The 19,214-nt window shown below is 53.8% G+C and overlaps 2 protein-coding genes across 8 annotated transcripts in view; both read left to right on the top strand.

The window, feature by feature from the left end:
- The first annotated feature begins 624 nt into the window (after positions 1 to 624).
- Positions 625 to 8,513, top strand: Tsen54 (tRNA splicing endonuclease subunit 54). 2 transcript variants are annotated; one of them, XM_041635556.1, is made up of 11 exons: positions 625 to 701; positions 800 to 964; positions 1,073 to 1,136; positions 1,229 to 1,312; positions 1,604 to 1,702; positions 3,941 to 3,993; positions 5,560 to 5,658; positions 5,844 to 6,448; positions 7,089 to 7,149; positions 7,441 to 7,557; positions 8,039 to 8,513. In XM_041635556.1, exons 1-11 carry the CDS (start codon positions 646 to 648, stop codon positions 8,187 to 8,189), a joined length of 1,554 nt encoding a protein of 517 aa, XP_041491490.1. In that variant the 5' UTR covers positions 625 to 645; the 3' UTR covers positions 8,190 to 8,513. The 2 variants fall into 2 exon arrangements, with proteins under 2 accessions (XP_041491490.1, XP_041491488.1); XM_041635554.1 differs by lacking the exon at positions 8,039 to 8,513 and adding an exon at positions 7,776 to 8,018.
- A 785-nt stretch (positions 8,514 to 9,298) lies between these two features.
- Llgl2 (LLGL scribble cell polarity complex component 2) overlaps positions 9,299 to 19,214 on the top strand; it is a 35,777-nt gene continuing 25,861 nt past the window's right edge. For 2 of the 6 annotated variants that reach the window (XM_041635958.1, XM_041635965.1), the window contains exon 1: positions 9,299 to 9,426. The gene's annotated coding sequence lies outside the window, so the exon portion shown is untranslated. Of the gene's footprint in view, positions 9,427 to 10,352; positions 10,518 to 16,627; positions 16,692 to 16,980; positions 17,035 to 19,214 lie in introns of those variants that run through there. The other 4 variants (XM_041635961.1, XM_041635959.1, XM_041635962.1 and 1 more) reach the window with 4 other exon arrangements.

Below are 19,214 nucleotides of genomic sequence, written 5' to 3'. Positions count from 1 at the left end.
GTGGTGAGCGTAGGAACGACCCACGGTGTCACGGCGGGGACCCCAGCCTTGAGGAGGTGCTTTTGGAGGCTGGGGTGGCGATTCAGCACCAGTGTGAGCCGGACAGCGCCTCCCACCCGTGGCCTTTGAACCCTGTAGCCGAGCTCCTCTGGAGAGATTCTTTTGGCTCATCCCGAAAGAACTCCGAATGTCTCTGGACCACTCCTGACCGTCCCCACGTGGCCTCCAGTTTGCAAAGCTGGTATTCGAGGGCTCACTGCTCTTCTCCCCACCTCGAATCTCTTTCCTCTTAGTGGAAGAGCACGAGGCAGTTCAGGGCTGGAGAGAGGTCACACACGTGATTATTCATACTGCATGCCCAGTCGCCAGGGGAGGTTTTACTAGAGCGAGGTGCCCCCAGGAGCGCTGCAAACAGAATAGGTGTGTTCCTGCACGTCTGGAAACCTGCAGATTAAATTCGGCCCCGCCGACCTAGGGACACGTGTGCAGACAGGTGTCTGAGGGACACAGGGCAGGTAGGAAGGCGCGAAGCCAGGTGGATTTGCGCTCGGGAGTGGAGCGCCGGGCGCTAGGACCGCACGGACGTCACGTTCCCGGAGAGGGCGGGGCTTGGGCGGTGCGCGCGCAGCCGCAGCCGGCGGCCCGATGGAGCAAGACTCCGAACCCGCGACCGTGGAGGTTCCCGCGGGGCGTGTGCTCAGGTGCTCCCCGTCACGGGGGCGGCGTGGGGGTGGTGGCGTGGGGCCGGGGCCGCGCGGGGTGGCCGTGGTGCTGACCGCGTGTCCCCGGCTCGCCCCAGCGCCTCGGAACTCCGGGCGGCTCGCTCGCGGTCCCAGAAGCTGCCCCAGCGGTCGCATGGCCCCAAGGACTTCCTCCCGGACGGCTCGGAGGCCCAGGCCGAGCGGCTGCGCCTGTGTCGCCAGGAGCTGTGGCAGCTGCTGGCAGAGGAGCGCGTGGAACGCTTGTGAGAGGGGCTGGGGCCGGGGCCGGGTGGGCGGGGGCCGGGGCCGGGTGGGCGGGGGCCGGGGACTGCCCGTGTAGATCGAGACGCCCCCAACCCACTCCTCGCCAGGGGCAGCTTGGTGGCCGCAGAGTGGAGACCCGAAGAGGGCTTCGTGGAGTTGAAGTCGCCAGCGGTGAGCGACCCGAGCATCTCCGCGTCTGGGGGGTGGATCCCCTCCCTCGGTTCCCTTAGCTGTTTGGTGACACTTGCGCTGATGCCCCACAGGGGAAATTCTGGCAGACCATGGGCTACTCAGAGCAAGGGCGGCAGCGGCTTCACCCCGAAGAGGCCTTGTATCTGCTGGAGTGTGTGAGTGGGCTCCTGGGGCTGTGGGAAAGGGGTTCAGAGTAAGGAATGGGAAGGACCAGGAAGAATTTAGAATTACGTTTTCGGTGAACTTAAAGGCGGACTTGGAGAACAGAAGAGAATGCCACACAGGCAGCAGCGATGATGCTAATCCTTTCTCCTAGCTGGTCACGGTTATGCAGTGATGCTGAGGCTGGAGGGGGGGGGGAGAGGGTCAGAGGCAAGAAGTTGACCCTATTTGACTTGGGCGCTGAAAGAAGGTTACACACAGCTAAGCCCTTGGTCCGCTTCCAGGGCTCTATTCAGCTCTTCTACCAAGACCTACCACTGTCCATCCAAGAGGCCTACCAGCTGCTGCTGACTGAGGACACCTTGAATTTCCTACAATATCAGGTATCAGTTACGTCGCAAGGAGCCTCCCGTTGGTCAAGCTAATGGACGGTGACAAGTACCTCTGAGGTTGCAAACACAATATCACGGCTATAGGACAGTTAGGAGCCTGTGCGGGTCAGGCTTATAGTCAGAGGAGGCAGTTGGATAATAAAAAGTTACTAAGAAGCCAGGCATGGGGGGGGGGCAGTGGTGCACTCTTTAATCCCAGTGCTCAGGAGGCAGAAGCAGGAGGATCTTTGTGAGTTCCAGGCCAGCCATTATACTATATATTTGGAGACTCTGTCTCCAAACAAAAAGTACTTAGTGCTTCTCATGGTTAACCACGTATGTAATTCCAGCACTCTGGAAGCTGAGGCAGGACAATCTCAAGTCTAAGATCAGCTTGGGCTACCTAATGAAACCCAGCCTTAAACAGAACTACTAAACAAACAAGAACCAAATAGAGAATTAGTGCTAGTTGGAAGATCAAATTAGACAAGGAAAAAGATCTGTTCTGGACCATCCTTTCAGGAGAGAGACGGTATAGGCTGGGCTAGGGGCAGTGAGCAGGAAAAGGTATGGCAGGAGTGTTTTGGAGGAAAGGTTGGATGACTAAGAGACTCAAGGCTTGTGACCACCATGGTGTCATCTAGCCGGGAAGACTGAGGTGGGTGTTTATATGGAAGACTGGGACCACTCAGGGGTTCTGTTTGATACAAAGTAACGTTGAGGTACTTCCTGGACATCCAGCAGGATTTCAGGCACACAGTAGATACAACCTAGAATGTAGGGTGAGGGCAAAGCTATTAATATAACCTTGGATGTTTGCATGCTGTGGATAGTATAAGCCATTGTCTCTGAGGGCATGCAACCAGCAGGGGACTGTCACTGTCCCCTGGAGCTCACAGATGTGGGAAGGTTAGTGGAGAGATGGGACCCATCCGTGATCAGGAGGAGAAGAGGAAACCACGCCGAAGCCTCTAGTACAATCTTCAATTCCTCTCTTTTTCTTCTTTTCAGTGTTCTGTTTTGAAACAGGATCTTACTGTGCAGATTTGTCTGTCCTGGAACTCACTATGTTGACCAGGCTGGCCTTGAACTCAGAGATCTGCCTGACTCACTCTCTCAAGTGCTAAGGTTAAAGGCCACTGTGCCCTGCGCTCATTTTTAAAGGAGAAAACAATCAGTTGTGTTGAATGCTGGGAGGAGACTGAGTGAGATGGGGACACTTTTGGGTTTGTTCCTCCGCTGTGGGGACAGGACACGAGCAATAACGTGTGGCTACTTAGCGGAGACTATTCCCATCAAATCTGTGGAGGGTTGGATGGGTGGGGTGATGTCTACCACTGTCTACCACTGTTTTGCCTAGACTTTAATGTCAACATATCCTATGACGTAGGTCTTTCCCAGGAGGCCCACCCCTGTTTGTGTTTTTCTTTTGAGATTTGTATTGTCGATAAATTATTAGATGTCACTTATACCCAGAATAAGAGACAGAATTCAAAGAGTGAAACTTCCTTGGAACATGGTGTTTGCTAATTTACTTTTAGTGCTACTGGGGAAGAATCCAGCAGCCTGTGTGTGCTAGCAAACTCTCGCATTGAGCTGTGGCCCCGCCCACTCTTTTATTTTCTGAGTCAGGGACTTTGGAAATTGCACACACTGACCTTGAACTCTCTCTGTACCCCAGACTGACCATGATTTTGTGATCCCCCTACTTTAGCCTCCCTAGCAGCTGGGATTACAAGCTTGAACCAGTAGGCCTGGTGCGGGTAATATTTATAATGGAATGTGTTTCAAGCAGTCCTGAGGGTGGAGCCTGGAGCTCTGTAGGAGAGAAAGTTTCGGGAGATAGAGGAAATGACTTGTGTTTGGAGAAACCACTATGTTACTGTAGAGAATGGACATCCAAGTCAGGCATGGGGGCACACGCCTTTGATCCCAGCACTGGGGAGGTAGAGGCAGGTGGATCTCTGAGTTCAAAACCAGCCTGGTCTACAAAGCAAGTTCCAAGACAGCCAGGGTTATATAGAGAAACCTTGTCTCGAAAAAAAAAAAAAGAGTGGACATCTAAGCCAGGCATGGTAGTACCTGTCACAATTCCAGCACGTAGAGGTTTAGAGGGAGAAATACAACTTTTGAGTAGTGTGAGGCTAGCTGGTCCACGTAGTTCCAGGATAGCTAGGACCGTACAGCAAGAGCCTTGCAAACAAACATGCAAACAAAAAGCATCTAAGATTTCCTTTTTCTTCTCCTGAGGTCTTCAGCCACCTGAAGAGACTAGGCTACGTGGTTCGCCGGTTCCAGCCGAGGTAAGTCCTTTGACTCATCCACTGCAGCTGGGGGGACCTGACCGACTGTTATAGTGTCCTTCACTTTCCTGGGGCCTTTGGCTACAGTGCAGCATGTGGGGGTGAATTCCATTCCTGCACTTTTTCCTGGGTTGTCAAACTGGGCTCTGCTCAGGTAATAACCAAGTACCTGCAGCTCACTGTGAGCGCAGAACTGCAGTAGCCAGTGCCTGGCATGTAGGTGTGCAGGCCCATTTGTGGAGCGCGTGCATGAGCGAGGAGCTGGGGAGGGATTTATAATTGAGGTGCCGTTCACATTCTTAGGCTGGGCTAGATCTCCCTCTATTACCTAGTGGTCCAGCTTTGCTGAATGCCACAGCCACTTTCAGACTTACAGTAGAAATTGGTGTTGCCTCTACAGTCTGTCCCCAAAACCCTAAAGCAGTTCCCCAAAGTGGGATCTGTTCTAGGGAGACAGGCATGGCTGTGTGCAGAAGTTCCTCCTGAGAATTGTTCTCTCACTCGGCAGTGTTATTGAGCACCTTCTGATGCTAGGCCCTGAACTAGTGGCTGAGGAAGAACAGAACGAAATCACAGCCGCTACCTGCTTATTATGTATTAAAGAACAGTCACAAAACGCCATCACTTTGTAGAATCCGTACTTGAGAAGCTTGGACTCAGCTGCGGAGACCTACCCACACAAACTGGCTGCTCTTTTAAAGCGGTCGTCAACTAGGACTTGTGTAGTACAAAGATGCCCTCTGCGGCAGTGACAGGACTTGAGGTCTCATTTCGTAATTTTAATTGGCTTGGATTTAATGTGAATAGACACTCGTGGCTATCCACCGTGCTGCGCCTGAACTGTGCAACATTGGAAGCTATAAAAATACATAGTGGTGGGAGGGGATTTACAGCAAGTATAAGGCCCTGAGCCCAGTCCCTCAGAACCCAAGGCCATGTGTTTATCCTTATATTCCCAGCACTGGGGAGGCAGAGACAGGCAGATTCCTGGGGCTCAGTAGCCAGCCTGGCTTAATCAGTGAGCTGTAAGCCAACTAGAAACCCCCACCTCAAACAAGATAGACAGCTCCCAAGAGGCACTCTGCTGTTGGGTGCTCTCCCCTCCACACCCCTCTCTCTCTCTGTCTCTCTCTGTCACATACCCTCTCCCCTTCTCATAGCAGGAAGAGTGCTGTGGTGCTAAGTGATGAGGGTCTGAGCCCACAGTGTGTAACTGAGTGGGGAAGAAAAAAGATCTAAAGTAGTGTGTTAGTACAATGTCGGTTTTGTCAGGAAACAAAACAGAAACAAGCAGAGAAACAGTAGTGTGTATGTGCAAGAGATAAAAGTGTACTTGATGGCTTGTTCCAGAACAGCCAGGGCTACACAGGTATTATTGCTGACACTCGGGACCTGGACAGAGGTGGGTGACTAGGCCCCTGTGGCTGTTCCCAGGTACCCTTCCTTTGGGTATGGATCTGCCTCTGGCCTCTGGCTCATCCTTTTGGCCACTCCCTCCCAAATCCTGCCGGCAGCACCAGTCTGAGAAGGTGGATCTGTTGCCTGCCTGCTGTTCTCGCCCCACAGCTCTGTCGTGTCCCCTTATGAGAGGCAGCTTAACTTGGATGGCTATGCCCAGTGCCTGGAGGACGGGACTGGCAAGAGGAAGAGGAGCTCCAGCTGTCGGTAATGCCCCCTGCTGTTGCCACCCCAGGGATATCATGAGCTCCGGGCTTAAGAAGGGGCCTGTGATGCTCTCATACAGGCTTTGGGAGACAGTAGGGGTCCACCTCAATTCCAGTGGGACACACCTGTCCTGGTGACAGTAACAAGGGGAATGAATACACTGCTTTTCCTCCCATGTCTCTAAGGTCTGTTAGTAAGAAGGCTAAGGCTCTACAGAACTCCCTGCCACCCATGAGCGGGGCAGCCTCCAGCCCACCTGCCTGTGACCAGAGTAGCCAGTACTCAGAGAAGCCCCAGGAGTCAAGCCCCAGAAAGGCTCTGGGGTCTTCAGAGCCTTGCCCTGCTCTGGCCAGGGAGGATGTGGAGTGTGGCCAGGAGAATGATAAAATCAAGAATGGAGCCAAGGGGGCTCCTAAACCACGCTGGAACTTTGAGCAGATCTCCTTCCCCAACATGGCTTCAGATAGCCGCCACACCCTCCTGCCTGCCCCAGCCCCAGAACTGCTCCCCGCCAATGTCATTGGGCGAGGGACAGATGCTGAGTCCTGGTGCCAAAAGCTGAACCAGCGGAAGGAGAAGCTTTCCCGGAGAGACCGGGACCAGCAAGCAGAGGTGCAGCAGTTCCGGGAGGATGTGAATGCAGATCCCGAGGTGCAGGGCTGCTCCAGCTGGCGGGAGTACAAGGAACTGCTGCAGAGGCGACAGCTGCAGAAGAGCCAGCCCCGCCCTCCACACCTATGGGGCCAGTCTGTTACTCCCTTGCTCAACCCTGATAAAGCATATTCCCCAGGTATCCCCTCACTCTGCTATACGATAGGCCACTGGGAGCAGAAGGATCATGAGACTTGAAAAGGGCTATTTTGACCAGGGCTGGCTGATGCCTAAGGTATGAGAGGAGAAGGCTGCAGTGGCGTGGGCCCCGCAGAGGCTCCTCTGTAGGTGGGGACCGTGGCCCCAGCAGAGCCCAGATTGCCCAGGGACACTTGCGTGGTGTACCCGCATCCTTAAGGCCATACCCAAGAATGCTGGATGGTTTTGCCAGCAACCAGTTTCAGGTCCCTCACCTTTACAGCCTGTTAGCCAGAACATGGTGGCGCCACAGAGGTTTTAGTCAAATAAGAGGAAAGTTCACTGTCTGTTCTTGGTTTTGGTTTTAAACACAAGGAACTAAGTCTGTGGTCTGAGCTAAGTGTAGTAACAGATTCAGAACTCTGTAAAGGCATCATGGGAACATGGTAGAGTGGTGGGTGAGGAGAGCAGGGTTACCAGATAAGCATATTCTAAATACTGCTACTGTGTGGAGCATACCTTACTGAATACATTCTGGTAAATCTGGTGGTCCTAACCTGGTTAGCAGATTTGGTAGCACCACAGGAGCACGTAGGAAGTTGACTCCCCTCCTCCACATCTTTTTTTCACTGCCCTTGTAGCCGCGGTCCTTGAACATGTCTCCGTGCTGCAGACAACACACCTTGCTGACGGAGGTTACCGGTGAGTCTCAGCTGCGCTCGCTGTCTCCATGACACTGGCTGCCAGGTGGAGCGACAGCTGGGATTTGATTCCTGGAGTTGGGTGTGAGTCAGAGGATCACCCCAGGGACACCTGCCCACATACTTAGCTTCCAGTGACAGCTACTCATGTGCGTCAGGGAAAGGGAAGAATGACAAGATGCTGGGTCTATCCCATGACTAAGCTGCTGTGCAGACGTGGTAGTAGGAGAGGGTTTGGTGTGGAGGGAGGTGGGAGAAGAAGTCCTTGTAACGTTTCTTACCTGGTCCTCAGGCTGCTGGAGAAGTCGAGAGGCTTGGAGATCAGCTTCGATGTTTACCAGGCTGACGCTGTGGCTACGTTCCGAAAAAACAACCCTGGCAAACCCTATGTCCGAATGTGCATTAGTGGGTACGAGACGACTGAGCAGTACCCTGCCTGCTGCCAGCCCCTCGCCTGATCCCTGCCACCAGCTTGCCAGTCCCTGAGGAGAATCTGAGGTCCAGAGGGTTAAGTGCCACCTATCTTAAGGCCATATGGCCAGTTGGTGCCATAGGAACCCAAGCTTTTGAATCCTTGGCTCCTCATTACAGGCATTTTGCAGTAAACTCTCTTCTCTTCCACTTTAGTCCTGGGCTCACTCAGCAGGAGGGAACTGATGTGAAGGGATTTCTGGCTAGGAGTGGTGAGAACCCACTCTGTCCTGCTGTCCCTCCACTCTGGGGCTCCTGGAAGTTCATCAAAGCCACGGAGTTTGTAAACAGCAGAGCCCAGGGCCAGTATTCTTGTATTCCTAGCTTTTGTCTTAGAGCCTTCCTGCTCTGGGAGGGGGGGCAGCCCGGGGCCGTGGGTGGGCTGTGACTAGGCCTCAGTTTAATCTTTATTCCTACAGATTTGATGAGCCTGTCCCAGACCTCTGCAGCCTCAAGCGGTTGACCTACCAGAGTGGGGATGTCCCCCTGATCTTTGCCCTGGTGGATCACGGTGACATCTCCTTCTATAGCTTCAGAGACTTCACACTGCCCAGGGATCTGGAGCACTGAAATGCAGCTGGGGGACTTGGATGCTCTCAGGGACCATGTCTGCTGACTCCTGTACAGGACTCACAGGGAACTGTCTGGGCCAGTGTGGTCTACAGCCCTGGGTATCTGCTGTTTGTAGGGGAGTGAAGCCTTGCCCCATGCCCTTTTGCCTGGCAGTGACCCCCTTGGAACTCAGGACTTGATTTCAGAGGCCCAGGAGATGGGGCAGAAGAGAGGACTCTGTGCCTTTTAAACAGTGGGGTGCCTGCTTCGTGCCATAAAGCCAAAGCCATTAAAAGAAATATTCTCTGCTGTGGTTGATACACTTACTGGACTACCCCTTCCCTTCGTTCCTCATTTGTCCACGCTGAACTTGTCTGTCTGACTTCTAACACCGAGGTCTGAAGGATGCCTGAGGAGACCGTCCTGTTGGTCCTAACCCGGGTGCAGCTGGGTGGTGGCTGAGAGGCCTCTGTCGGGTTGGATTAGACCCCAGCCACGCAGAGGGACCACCCCATGGTTCTTTCCCCCACATGTAACTCCCAAGCTTGAGCTAAAAAAACTAGCCTACCTGCAGTGTCTAGCCCTTTGGACCCCGGGCTCCAGTCGACCACTGAAAACAGAAGTGGGGGGCTCCCAGCAGTGGTTAGGCATCTCGTCATTATGCCTTCGTTCCCACAGGGCCCTACTCTTGGGTCTGAAACCTGCACCTGCGGGTCATTCTAGTTGGAAGGAACGCTCTTTTGAGGAGCCCGCCTGGCTATGCCCCTCTCTCAACAGCTGCGAGAGTAACATATCCTGATACCTGGCATCCATCCTAGAAGGCACCTAGGGACTATTTCCTGTTCCGGGAGGTGGTGGGACACTGGCAACAGGGAGCAGTCCTGTGACCAGGTGCGCGCAGGTGAGGGCGGGGTCGGGCTGGCTGCACTAGGTGAGTCTCCTCGCTGCTGCCCCGCCCCGCGCTCCTGGGGCCCCGATTGGCCAGAGCGCGGCCCCCGCCCTAGAGGGCTCGAAGGCTGCGCCCCCGCCCCATTGGCTCCGCCTAGGGGGCGGGTCCAGGGGCGGGGCGCGAGCTCGGCAGGCTTGCCCTGTATGTAAATCGCGGCGGCTCCGCCCCCCCGCTCGCAGCGCCGGAGGTGAGCAGGAAGGAGACTGCCGCCCTGCAGCCCGTGGGCCGGCGCGGGGAACCGGAGCGGCGAGTGACGGGCGCCGAGGAACGCCGAGGCCTCTGGCAGGGCCCGGCCGGCGATTGCAGGTGAGCCTACCTGGCTTTACACGGTCTTCGAGGGCGCGGACCATTCGGGGCGGCGCGGCGCGAGGGGATCCGAGTCCCCTGGGCTTCCCCGGGCGGGTCGGAGAAGGCAGCGCCCAGGTCTGCCTTCCTTGCTGGTCCAGATCTCCGACGTTTGGCTCGTCCCGGAGAAAGACACCTGTAGAAAGTGGCTCTGAAAACTTGTCTTTTCCTGTTTCGCCACACGGATTACCAAACTTGGGACTCGGGTTTGCACAATCGTGTTGGCTTTCGGGAGCAGGGAACAGGTGTCTGGCCTGGCTGGGTACAAGGGGACACGGTGAGCGGAGACCCAGTCCCGGACCCTCGAGCGAGGCGCCTGGACTCAGAGCCGGGCGACACGGCTTCCCGTGACCCGGCGTGCGCCAGCGGCGTCTGGAGAGTGTTACCTTGGCGGCTTAGCCCTTACCTCTACCATCTGGGCTCTCTCCCTGGCCGTCCTTTGTGCCTCCTAATCCTCCGACGCAGGAAGTCCGCGGGTGGGACCTGGTTCTCTCGTAGAAAGGGGCCACTTCTACGCTCGGGGCGGCTTTGGACACCTTTAGCCGACGGTATGGAGACCCAGACTGTTTTACACGCTGATGGCTGGGGGTTGCACTTTGGGACTTGGCAAGGAGTGGAAAATTCTTGTCAAAGAAAGTGTTCTGTGCTTTCACTGTGTTTGAACAGTTGGTGGACACACTGGGCCTTAGTTGTGGGACGTGGCCATAACTGGGGTAACCGCGGTGTAGCTCTTAGAGGTTTTCACCTGAAACAGGTGAGCTTCCGGTAAGGAGGGCGGGACTTAGATACCGCGTCCCTTCCCTTGGGTACCTACGTTGGTGCAGGCTTTGGAGACTGAAGCCTTTCTGAGCCGGGAGAGAATGGGTGTGTCAGGGTAACAAGGAAATGTTTGTGGGAAGAACTGAGCTGCGCTGCACGGCCGAAGAACTGTGGCCTCCCTAAGAGAAAGCAAAGTTAGAGAGAGTCTGGGAGAAAATCCCCTGGGTCCCTGTAGTAAGCTACCCAGAGAGGCTGGAGGATGGAGGAAGAGATGTTTCTACTGTACAAGACCGGTAGGTTTGTTTGTTTGCTTGCTTGCTTGTTTTTTGGTTTTTTTGGTTCGAGACAGGGTTTCTCTGTGTAGCCCTGGCTGTCCTGGCACTCGCTCTGTGGAACAGGCTGGCCTTGAACTCAGAGGCTCACCTCTGCCTCCTCAGTGCTGGGATTAAAGGCGTGCACCACTACCACCCAGCTGAGTTAGGAAGTTTTAAGTTATCTGCACGCAGAACTTTTGACAGGACTCAAAGCAAGCTTGCTGTTCTCTGATCAGCTCCTGGAGAGCATTTCCAGGTCCTCGGGACATCCTGCTTCTCTACTCTTCCTTGAGGCAATGATAGCTCCTCTTTAGATATAGATTGGGATAATTTTAATTATATCAAAATATTTAGTCTCAAGCCAGGCATGGTGGCCTGGTCTACACAGAGAAACTGTCTTGAAAAACAAATTTAGTCTCTTATTACATTTAAATTTTATTTGTATCTGTGCTTGTGTGTATGTTTGGGCATGCACATGTTGTGGTGTGTGTGTATGTATGTATGCATGTATGTATGTAGGTCATAGGACAACTTTCTCTTCTTCCACCATGCAGGTCCTAAGGATTGAACTCCAGTCATCAGGCTTGTTGCCAGGTGCCTTTACCTGCTGAGCTATCTTACTGGCCATAAAATAATACTCAGTGAACCACAGTATCAAAAACAAAAAAGAAAGGAAGGCTCATATGTTCATTTGAAGAACAGACAAGGAGCTGGATGGGCAGCTTATCTCTGCATCCCAACACTCCTGAGACAGGCAGGAAGGTTGTACAAACTGGAGGACAAACGGGGCTACAAGACCAGCCTCTTGATTTTATTTTTGATTTTTCAAGACACAGTTTCTCTGTGTAGCCCTGGCTGTCCTGGAACCCCGTCTGTAGAACTGCCTGTCTCCCAAGTGCTGGGATTTATTTATTTATTTATTGGTTTTTCGGGACAGAATTTTGCTGTATAACCCTGGCTATCCTGGAAGTAGACCAGGCTGGCCTTGAATTCACAGAGATCCGCCTGCCTCTGCCTCTCTAGTGCTGGGATTAAAGGCGTGTGCCACCACCACCTGGTGTGATTTTACTTTTATGTGTGTGTGTGTGTGTGTGTGTGTGTGTCTGAGTGAGTGTATGCCACATGTAGACGAGACCAGATGACATCAGAGCTACAGGTAGTTGATGAGCTGCCAGACGTGGGTGCTGGGAATGGAATTGAGTCCTCTGGAAAATGTTAACTGCTGAGCCATCTCTCCAGCCCTAAGACCCTTTTTCAAAAAACACACAGTAACCTCGTTCCCCAACATCAGATGGCTCTGAACCCTGTCTTCCAGCTCTTGCCGAATAGTCTTAGGTCTGACACTTAACCACACTGGGCCTGAGTTTCCTAGTGGTTGCTGAGAACATGTAAACACGAGATCACATGACCTCGTACCTAGCAGGTGTCCCCCCACCAGAATCTGTTAACTTTCCTAGAAGGATTTAAAAAGAAAAAGGAAAAAGAAAAGTGCCAGTTGGCCCCATGTAGGCTTTTGGTCTCTGAAGCTGAAGGTCTGAATTTTATCATGAGGACAGGTGTCATGGGGAGAGGGCATTGACCTTTCCTAGTCTGACATCCTCCTTTCTCTGGTCCTTAAAAATTAATTCCCTTATTCTTTTGGGAAAGCCAGGGTGGAGGGCTGATGGGCAAGACATCCCTGTCCGTGTGTGTCCGTATGTCTGTGGCTGTGAGTCTGTCTTCTGAGTGTAGAACCTGTGATCTGTTTCCGCCCAGACGTCCCCTCTCCACTACACCCTGTGGGGGGCGGGCAGGGGAGTGAGAACATTCCTGCACTGCTCCACGGGTCCTCAAGACACTTGAAGGGAAGGTGCCCTTCCTGCCCTCTTTCTCCCCGCCCCTGCCTGCCCTGAGAGAAAAGATTTGGAATCAGCCTGTGGCCCTTTGCTCTCCTGGATGGGTCTGGCAGAACCTTGGGGCCTTGTGGGGAGACTGAGCTTCTTGGTTTTCTAAGACACCCAGGAGCAGCTGTTGAGACACCTGAGTTGGGTACCACTGGAGGCTGGAAAAACTGACACTATCTCCAAGGTGGCTCCTTGGAGCAGCATCGGCAGCTAGACACACTCGGGCTGGGGGGGGGGGGGGTGCTCTTATCTCCCAGTGATACTGTTATCTCGCTCCTCCTGGGCCGGGCATGCCAGGTCTGCTCAACAACTTTTGTTTTCCTCTGCCCAGGCAGGATTCAGAGCAGGAGATGGGCGCTGCCCTGCCCATCAGGGCCACCTGTACTACGTGGCCTCCCCAGACTTGGCTTCCTAGAGATCCCAGGGAAACCCTTCCTAGCTGTGCCCGACTCCCTTTGAGATGGCTTTCTCTGTCTTCCCTGCCTCAGGAAGTTGGTCCTGTGAGGAGTCAGTTGCCCTTCCCAGGAACCGCGATGATGAATTCTTGAGTTAGGAGAGGCTCCTTTGGGCGTGGGGACAGGGAAACTGAGAGGTGTCTGACTCTACCCTTTAGGAATTCAGCAAGAGACTGGAGCCCTCTCTTGAGGGACTTGACTTGGTGCTACCAGGAAAAATAATATTATTATTTTATATAATATTATTCTGGGATATTCCTCACCAAGGAGTTGGTATCCTGAAGCCACAATCTGTGGCAGGGTCTGCACAGGTATCCTGAGAGGATGTCACATATGACACCCATGTGACTTGAGGCCAGAAGAGGAAAGTTCTCTGAGGACCCTGTAAACTCCATCTCAGCATTCTTCTTTTTTCTTTTCTTTTGTTTTTCAAGTCAGGGTTTCTCTGAGTGACAGTCTTGTCTGTCCTGGATCTCTATTTGTAGATCAGACTGGCCCTGAGCTCACTGAGATTCACCTGCCTCTGCTGGGATTACAGGTGTGCGTCACCACTGCCAGGCCGCCTCAGCATTCTTAAGGGCAATGACTAGGGAAGACCGTGCCTACCTAATCTCCGGACTGACTGCTTAATCATTGATTTAACAATAAGTTCTCATTGTTTCTTGGTCCTGTCTTGGAATTTTCTTTCTTTCGAAGTGCCGGAGATCCCGGATGACAGAAAATAAACAGCATTAGCAGGTAATATGAGCTGTAGACTAGAAAGAACCAAAGAAGGGGTTGGGATGTCCCTTGGTGGGTAGAGCTGTATGTGGCTTTGCAAGGTTGGCCTTGACAAGAGGGGGATATTTGAGTTAAAGACTTGAGGAGACAGGGGAGTTCTGAAAATAAAATCTGAGTGCCTCAAATGCTGTGTGGCCCTGGGGACGAAACTGCCATCGTACTCTTCCCCCTGTAACTGCTGGGACAGCCATTCTCTTCACATTTAGGGGCTGATAGCGGGTCCTAGGATAAGGCTGGCCTGGGGCTGGGTAACCCAGTCAACTGTCTGCCTCCCAGAGAGCTTTTGTACACTTTACTGGGGAGCCTGATGTGGGGATGTCGGAGAGGCTTTCAAGGACACTGGCTAGAACCCTCAGAGGATCTTGGGTTCCTCTCTCTGTGTTGTGGGACCAGGAATGGGAGGCCAAGCCCAAGCTAACCTCTTAGCTTAGCCCTTGTATCCTGGAGAAGGAGCTGAAGGTGCTTAGAGGATTCTGGAATCAGCCGGATTGGGACTTGGACGGATTGGGACAGTTTGAACTTGATACGGTCCTGAGTCGGCTATTGTGTCAGTAATTGGAGGAACGAATGAACTAACGCAAGGGAGAGGCTTGGGGACGTCTAGCCTCAGCTAGCTCCCGCTCTCCTGTTATGACCTGACAACAGCCTCTGTCCCGTGGGCTCCTAGGTTCTATCTACATGGAAATTATCTCTTATTCGGGGTTTGCTGGTCAGTCAGGCTTGCCTGGGGCCTTCGGGAGACTGAGTTTCCCCAAGCAACACCAGTCCTTGCAGAGTAGCCATGGACCTCTGAGTTGGCACAGACAGAAAAGCAGCTGCCTCGGTACCTTAACGTCCCGCCCTACACTCTGTCAGTGGGAGGTGCATGGGCGTTCTCACATCCGCCAAGCAGGAGGCCAAAGCCACACACACTGGCCTCACACAGGATGTTGGGGAAGGGAGGGGGCCAGTCCCTTGATCAGTGACTGTTGTGGGAAGCCCAAGCACGGGGGACAGGTGAGGGAAGCTTGGATTCCACAGTGTGCTCCTGAAGAGCCCCAGGGATTCTGGGTGAGGCTCCAACAGGACAGATGGACTCTGCTGGGCTTCAAGTTGTTTGCGTGGGAACACATTAATTAGCCCAGGCACCCCATAGGAGATGTCCGACTTGGAGATCCCCACGTCCTACCCAGACATGGCCAGATCCGAACCTGAGACAAGGCCACCCCTGCAGTCACTCTTGGACTCGTTCCACACACAGGGCAGTGACTTGTGTGGATAATGGTCTGCATGGCTCACATGGCCACCTCCGAGTCTTGAGTGCCTGCCCCTGTAGGAACCAAATAGGGGGATGGCCCAGAGGCTAGTCTGGTTCTGATCAGGGGGTGTGACCAGCAGGATTAGAAACGGAGACGGATTCATCTTTAGAAGTTAGGGGGCAGAGGAGCCATTTTCCTTTAGAAGCCCGGCCTCAAGTAGCCACGTGGTGACCCGAATGACCACCTCAGTTTCTCATTAGCGTCTGGTTTCCTCCCAGCTGACGATTGCATGCTCTCAGCTTTGTGTCTATATGGGTCTGTAATGGGGTGTCCCATCCGCTGAGGTCAACGTGGCTAAACAGGAATCCTGTGTTCCCCGAGCGATCGCACCTACAAGATGGAGACAGACAGACAGACACACACACATACTCGAGGGACACATCTCTTCCCCTTTGATCCTCCTATGTCCCTGAAGACAAACCTAACATAAATGTCATAACCTTTTCATTGCGTGTCTGTGTGTCTTATTATTTCCAGTAGATTCTACCTTGCTTTAAAACCCAGTACACTACTCCTTTCTCAGTAAATAGACTTCTGCTGCAGGGTTGAGCCCCTTGTCCTGTCCCTTGTCCCTTGTCATTTAAGGTTGCTTCTCATTCTCCTTATAGCTTACTAACACTGGAGCTGGATATGTGGCCCACCCATGTGATTCTAAGTAATCTTTTCATTTTATTATTTTTAGGTGTGTGTGCGTGTTCATGCATGTGAGCGGGTACATGTGACGTGCATGTGTATGGGGGTGGGGCGTGGGCCGGGGTCACCCTCAGATGTCATTGCCCAGGCACTTTCCACCTTGTTTTTGGAGGCACGATCCTTCACTGAGTTGGAACCCGCCAAGTCTGTTAGACTGGCCAGTGGGCCCCAGAGATCCTTCTTCCTTTGCCTGTGTGCTGAGATTACAAGCACACACCTCCATACCCAGCTTTTTCACCTGGGCTTTGGAGGTCAGGCTCAGGTAGGTCCTCACTCTTGAGAGACAGCCGTCTCCCCGGCAGAGCTATCCCCATAGCTTGGGGGCAGCCAGGCATTACAGACTGGAACAGAGTCAGCTCAGGTGAGGAATGTGTATTTGAATCCTGCTGCTAAAGGGGCAGGAATGTTCTTCAGGAGGCAGAGGCAGGCATATCTCTGAGTTCCAGGACAGCCAGGGCTGTACAGAAAAAAAAAAAAAAAGGGGTCAAAGAGGAGAGGGCACGTGGCGTGGTGGGACAGGTGACGTCCCCGAGGCCCTGCCTCTGGCTGTCCCTTTCATCTTTCTGGTGTGTCATCTGTGCTATGCTATGCTGCGCTGTGCGGGTCTCTATGATCTCAGCCTAGACTTGCCCCAGTGCTCCTGGAATGCGCTTCTTGTTCTGCCCTGAGGCACTATGCTCCTTCCACCTGCCTGACCCCTTAGCCCTGTCCCTACCTGTGTGGCCCTCACTTCCTCCACTGAGGTCCTAAGGAGGGGTATTGACTCCTCCAGTCTTTCAGCCAGTCTTCAGCAGGTAAGGAATGTCCACTCCCATGCAGGCAGGATTCAACAGGGTAAGGGGCCACAGGAATGTCCACTCCATGCAGGCAGGATTCAACAGGGGAAAGGGGCCACACTGTTGAATCAGTGCGAGGTTGCTGCCTCCCCAGGCTGTCAACAGGGTTAAATCAGTAATTGCTTCGCATCTTCTGCTCTGCAGGCCAAAGTTTGAGGAGAAAAGTCAGGAGGGAACCGTAGGGAGCCACCAGTTTCAGTCCGAGGAGGTAAGGGGCATTTGAGCAGTGAGGGTTGTGTGTGGGCATCCAAGATGGTGTGCCCCGTAGAGCGCGGTGACCGTGTCGACACTGACCAAAGACACTCCGCTAGGCTTCCCCTCCTGCAACCCCTGGGCACTTTGTTTTCCCCATAGCCCTGGACTAAAGATTCTAAAGAATCTGCTGGTGCTCCCCCTCCCACCATCACTGAAGCATCCTTGGACCCAGCACAGGGCTTGCTGGGTGCCAGGCACTGTACCACAGACTCAGCCTTTGACGCTACCCTCTCTCCTTCCAGATTGCCTCCCTCATAGCTTGTCTGCCCAGGAGTCACCGGGTTTGGGAGCTGTAGGTATGCACCCCTATTCTTCCTTTTACCTCCCCATTTCCTAGGAGTAGGCTAAGCAGGCGGGATCTGCCGGGTATCAGGCTTCACAGCCCCTGCCTGACTTCCTCCGCTGCTCCAGAGAACTTGCTTATCTCCAGTAAATGGCCTGGGGTGGGAGGAGGTGGGGGCTTCCTGAACTGAGTCTAGCCAGGCCTAAACCTGTCCTCTAAGGAGAGGTGGCGTGTTTTCATGCCTTGCCTGGGGGCAGTTACATTGCCCTCCACGCCTGTCCCGCCTCCACCTTGGTTCCAGCTCCCTCTTCTATCTCCCAGGCCACTGGGATCCTGGAGGTTGAGCAGCTAGTCCCCTGCAAGGTCGCCGAGTCCTGCCAGTCTAGTTTTTACCAGCTCTGAAAGCAGTGGCCAGGTATCCGGTTCCAAACTGCTTGGCTAGCTTTGAGCTCATGGCCTGTGGGAGTATGTGCGCGTGCCCCTGCCTTTTAACTGTGGGCATGTAATTAGGCATCCCTGCTCATAATGACCGTCCCTCATCCACTCCTTTATAAGCCCTTCGATTCCAGCGTTAGTCACCCTTGGTCAGAGCTGAGTTCTGCCACTTCCTATGCAGTGGTGACCTTGGGTGAGTTGCTTAGTCTGTGGCCTGGCTTCCTCTGTCAGGTGGTTGTTCCGCTTGCCCTCTCAGGTGGCTTCCGCCTGAGCTGATGGGTAGTGTTTACTCTGCCATCACAAACAACAGAGGGCAGGAGGTACTCCCAACCTGCACCCACATACTCCTGAGGTTATCTGGAGTTTCCCTCTGTGACTTGATGTTTCGACAGTGAGCAGAGACATGATCAAAAAAATATTTAAAACTATCAACAGGTACATTCCGGGGAGTCTGGACCGATCCCTGGTGGACAGCAGGGCTTAAAGGGGCACTGGGGTTGGTGGCCACCGTGGAGTGTTCTGCCCTCCTGACCAAAAGGGGCGTCTCCTCTCTCTCCTGCCACCTTCTGCCTTTGAGCTCCAGTGGGGGTCCTTAGCACAGATGGCTGGTCTCTCTTGTCCCTTCCCTGGAGTTTGTAGGTCTCTTTCCCAGAGAGTCACTCCCAGCTTCCTGTGCCTTCTGACCCAGTGACCCCGACTGGGGAGGGGAGAGCCTGCACCCCAGGAGCCGGAGCTGCTGATTTACAAGCTTGCGCCACCCTCCCCCACGGCTGGAATGTTCAGCTAGCCAGCTCAGCTGTCTGTTCAGAGGCAGGGACGGCTGCAGTCTGGGGGCCTGTTTTCACTTCCAGCCCCAGGAGCTCCCAGGACTTTGATGCCCCATGCTTGTTCCGTTCCCTGACTTGTGGAGCTTCAGATGACTTGTGGGCACCCAGATTTTCCCAACATCCCACCACCACCACCACCTCCCAGAGTGGTTTGGCTTCTCTACGACGTGGAATCTCTAATCTCCACCCCCATCCCCCACTGCAAATAATGGCTTTTTGGTTGTCCCCAGAGGGTGACAGTTCCCCTGGGACTGGTCCCTAGCGTTTGGTTTGGAAGTGAACTAACTGCCCTGCGGATCCTTTGCAGGGGATGTTGGCCACTGGCTTTCTTCCACAACCTCAATGTGATGTGTAGCAAGTCCTAGTTACCCACCTACCCGTGGAGGCGGTGGGGAGTGGCCTCCAGCCACTAGGACCCCCAGTCTTAAATCCACAGGGTCCTTTCAGTGTCCTGACCGTTTGATTGATTGCAAAGCCGAAGATTAAGGGCCTTGCATGCCAGACAAGTACTCCACCACTGAACTAGATCCGCCCCGCCCCCAGCCTTCGGGATATCTTTTGAGCCTGGCTTAGATAAGAAGCACCCCCCACCCCTGGTTGAGGCTGGTGTCCCACGCTGCCCCAGGGTAAACACTTAGCGTACTCTGCTGGCCTGTCTCTCTGTCTGTCCCTACCCACAGTGGGCTCCTCGCTGAAGGGTGCTGGCTGTGTTTGTTTTCTTTATTAATCTAGAGTGGACTGAAGGAAGCCGGTCCTATAATGGACCTGGGCCCCTGTGTTCCTAGGGATAGGCCTGAGTGTCCTTTGGTCAGCAGGAGCTGCTGCTACTGGAAGCTGGAAGTTGCAGTTAGCTGCTCGTGTCCCCTCCCCCAAGGAGTCAAAAATAGTTTTCCCTTGGGCTGGGAGCGCTTCCTATAGTAGGTGGGTGGTT

The sequence above is a fragment of the Microtus oregoni genome, unplaced genomic scaffold (assembly GCF_018167655.1).
Source record: "Microtus oregoni isolate MIOR12 unplaced genomic scaffold, Mior012 000048F_ref0000485, whole genome shotgun sequence".
Classification (NCBI taxonomy): Eukaryota; Metazoa; Chordata; class Mammalia; order Rodentia; family Cricetidae; genus Microtus; species Microtus oregoni.
Note: the sequence above shows the minus strand (reverse complement) of the source record. Positions and strands in the feature narration are given on the sequence as shown.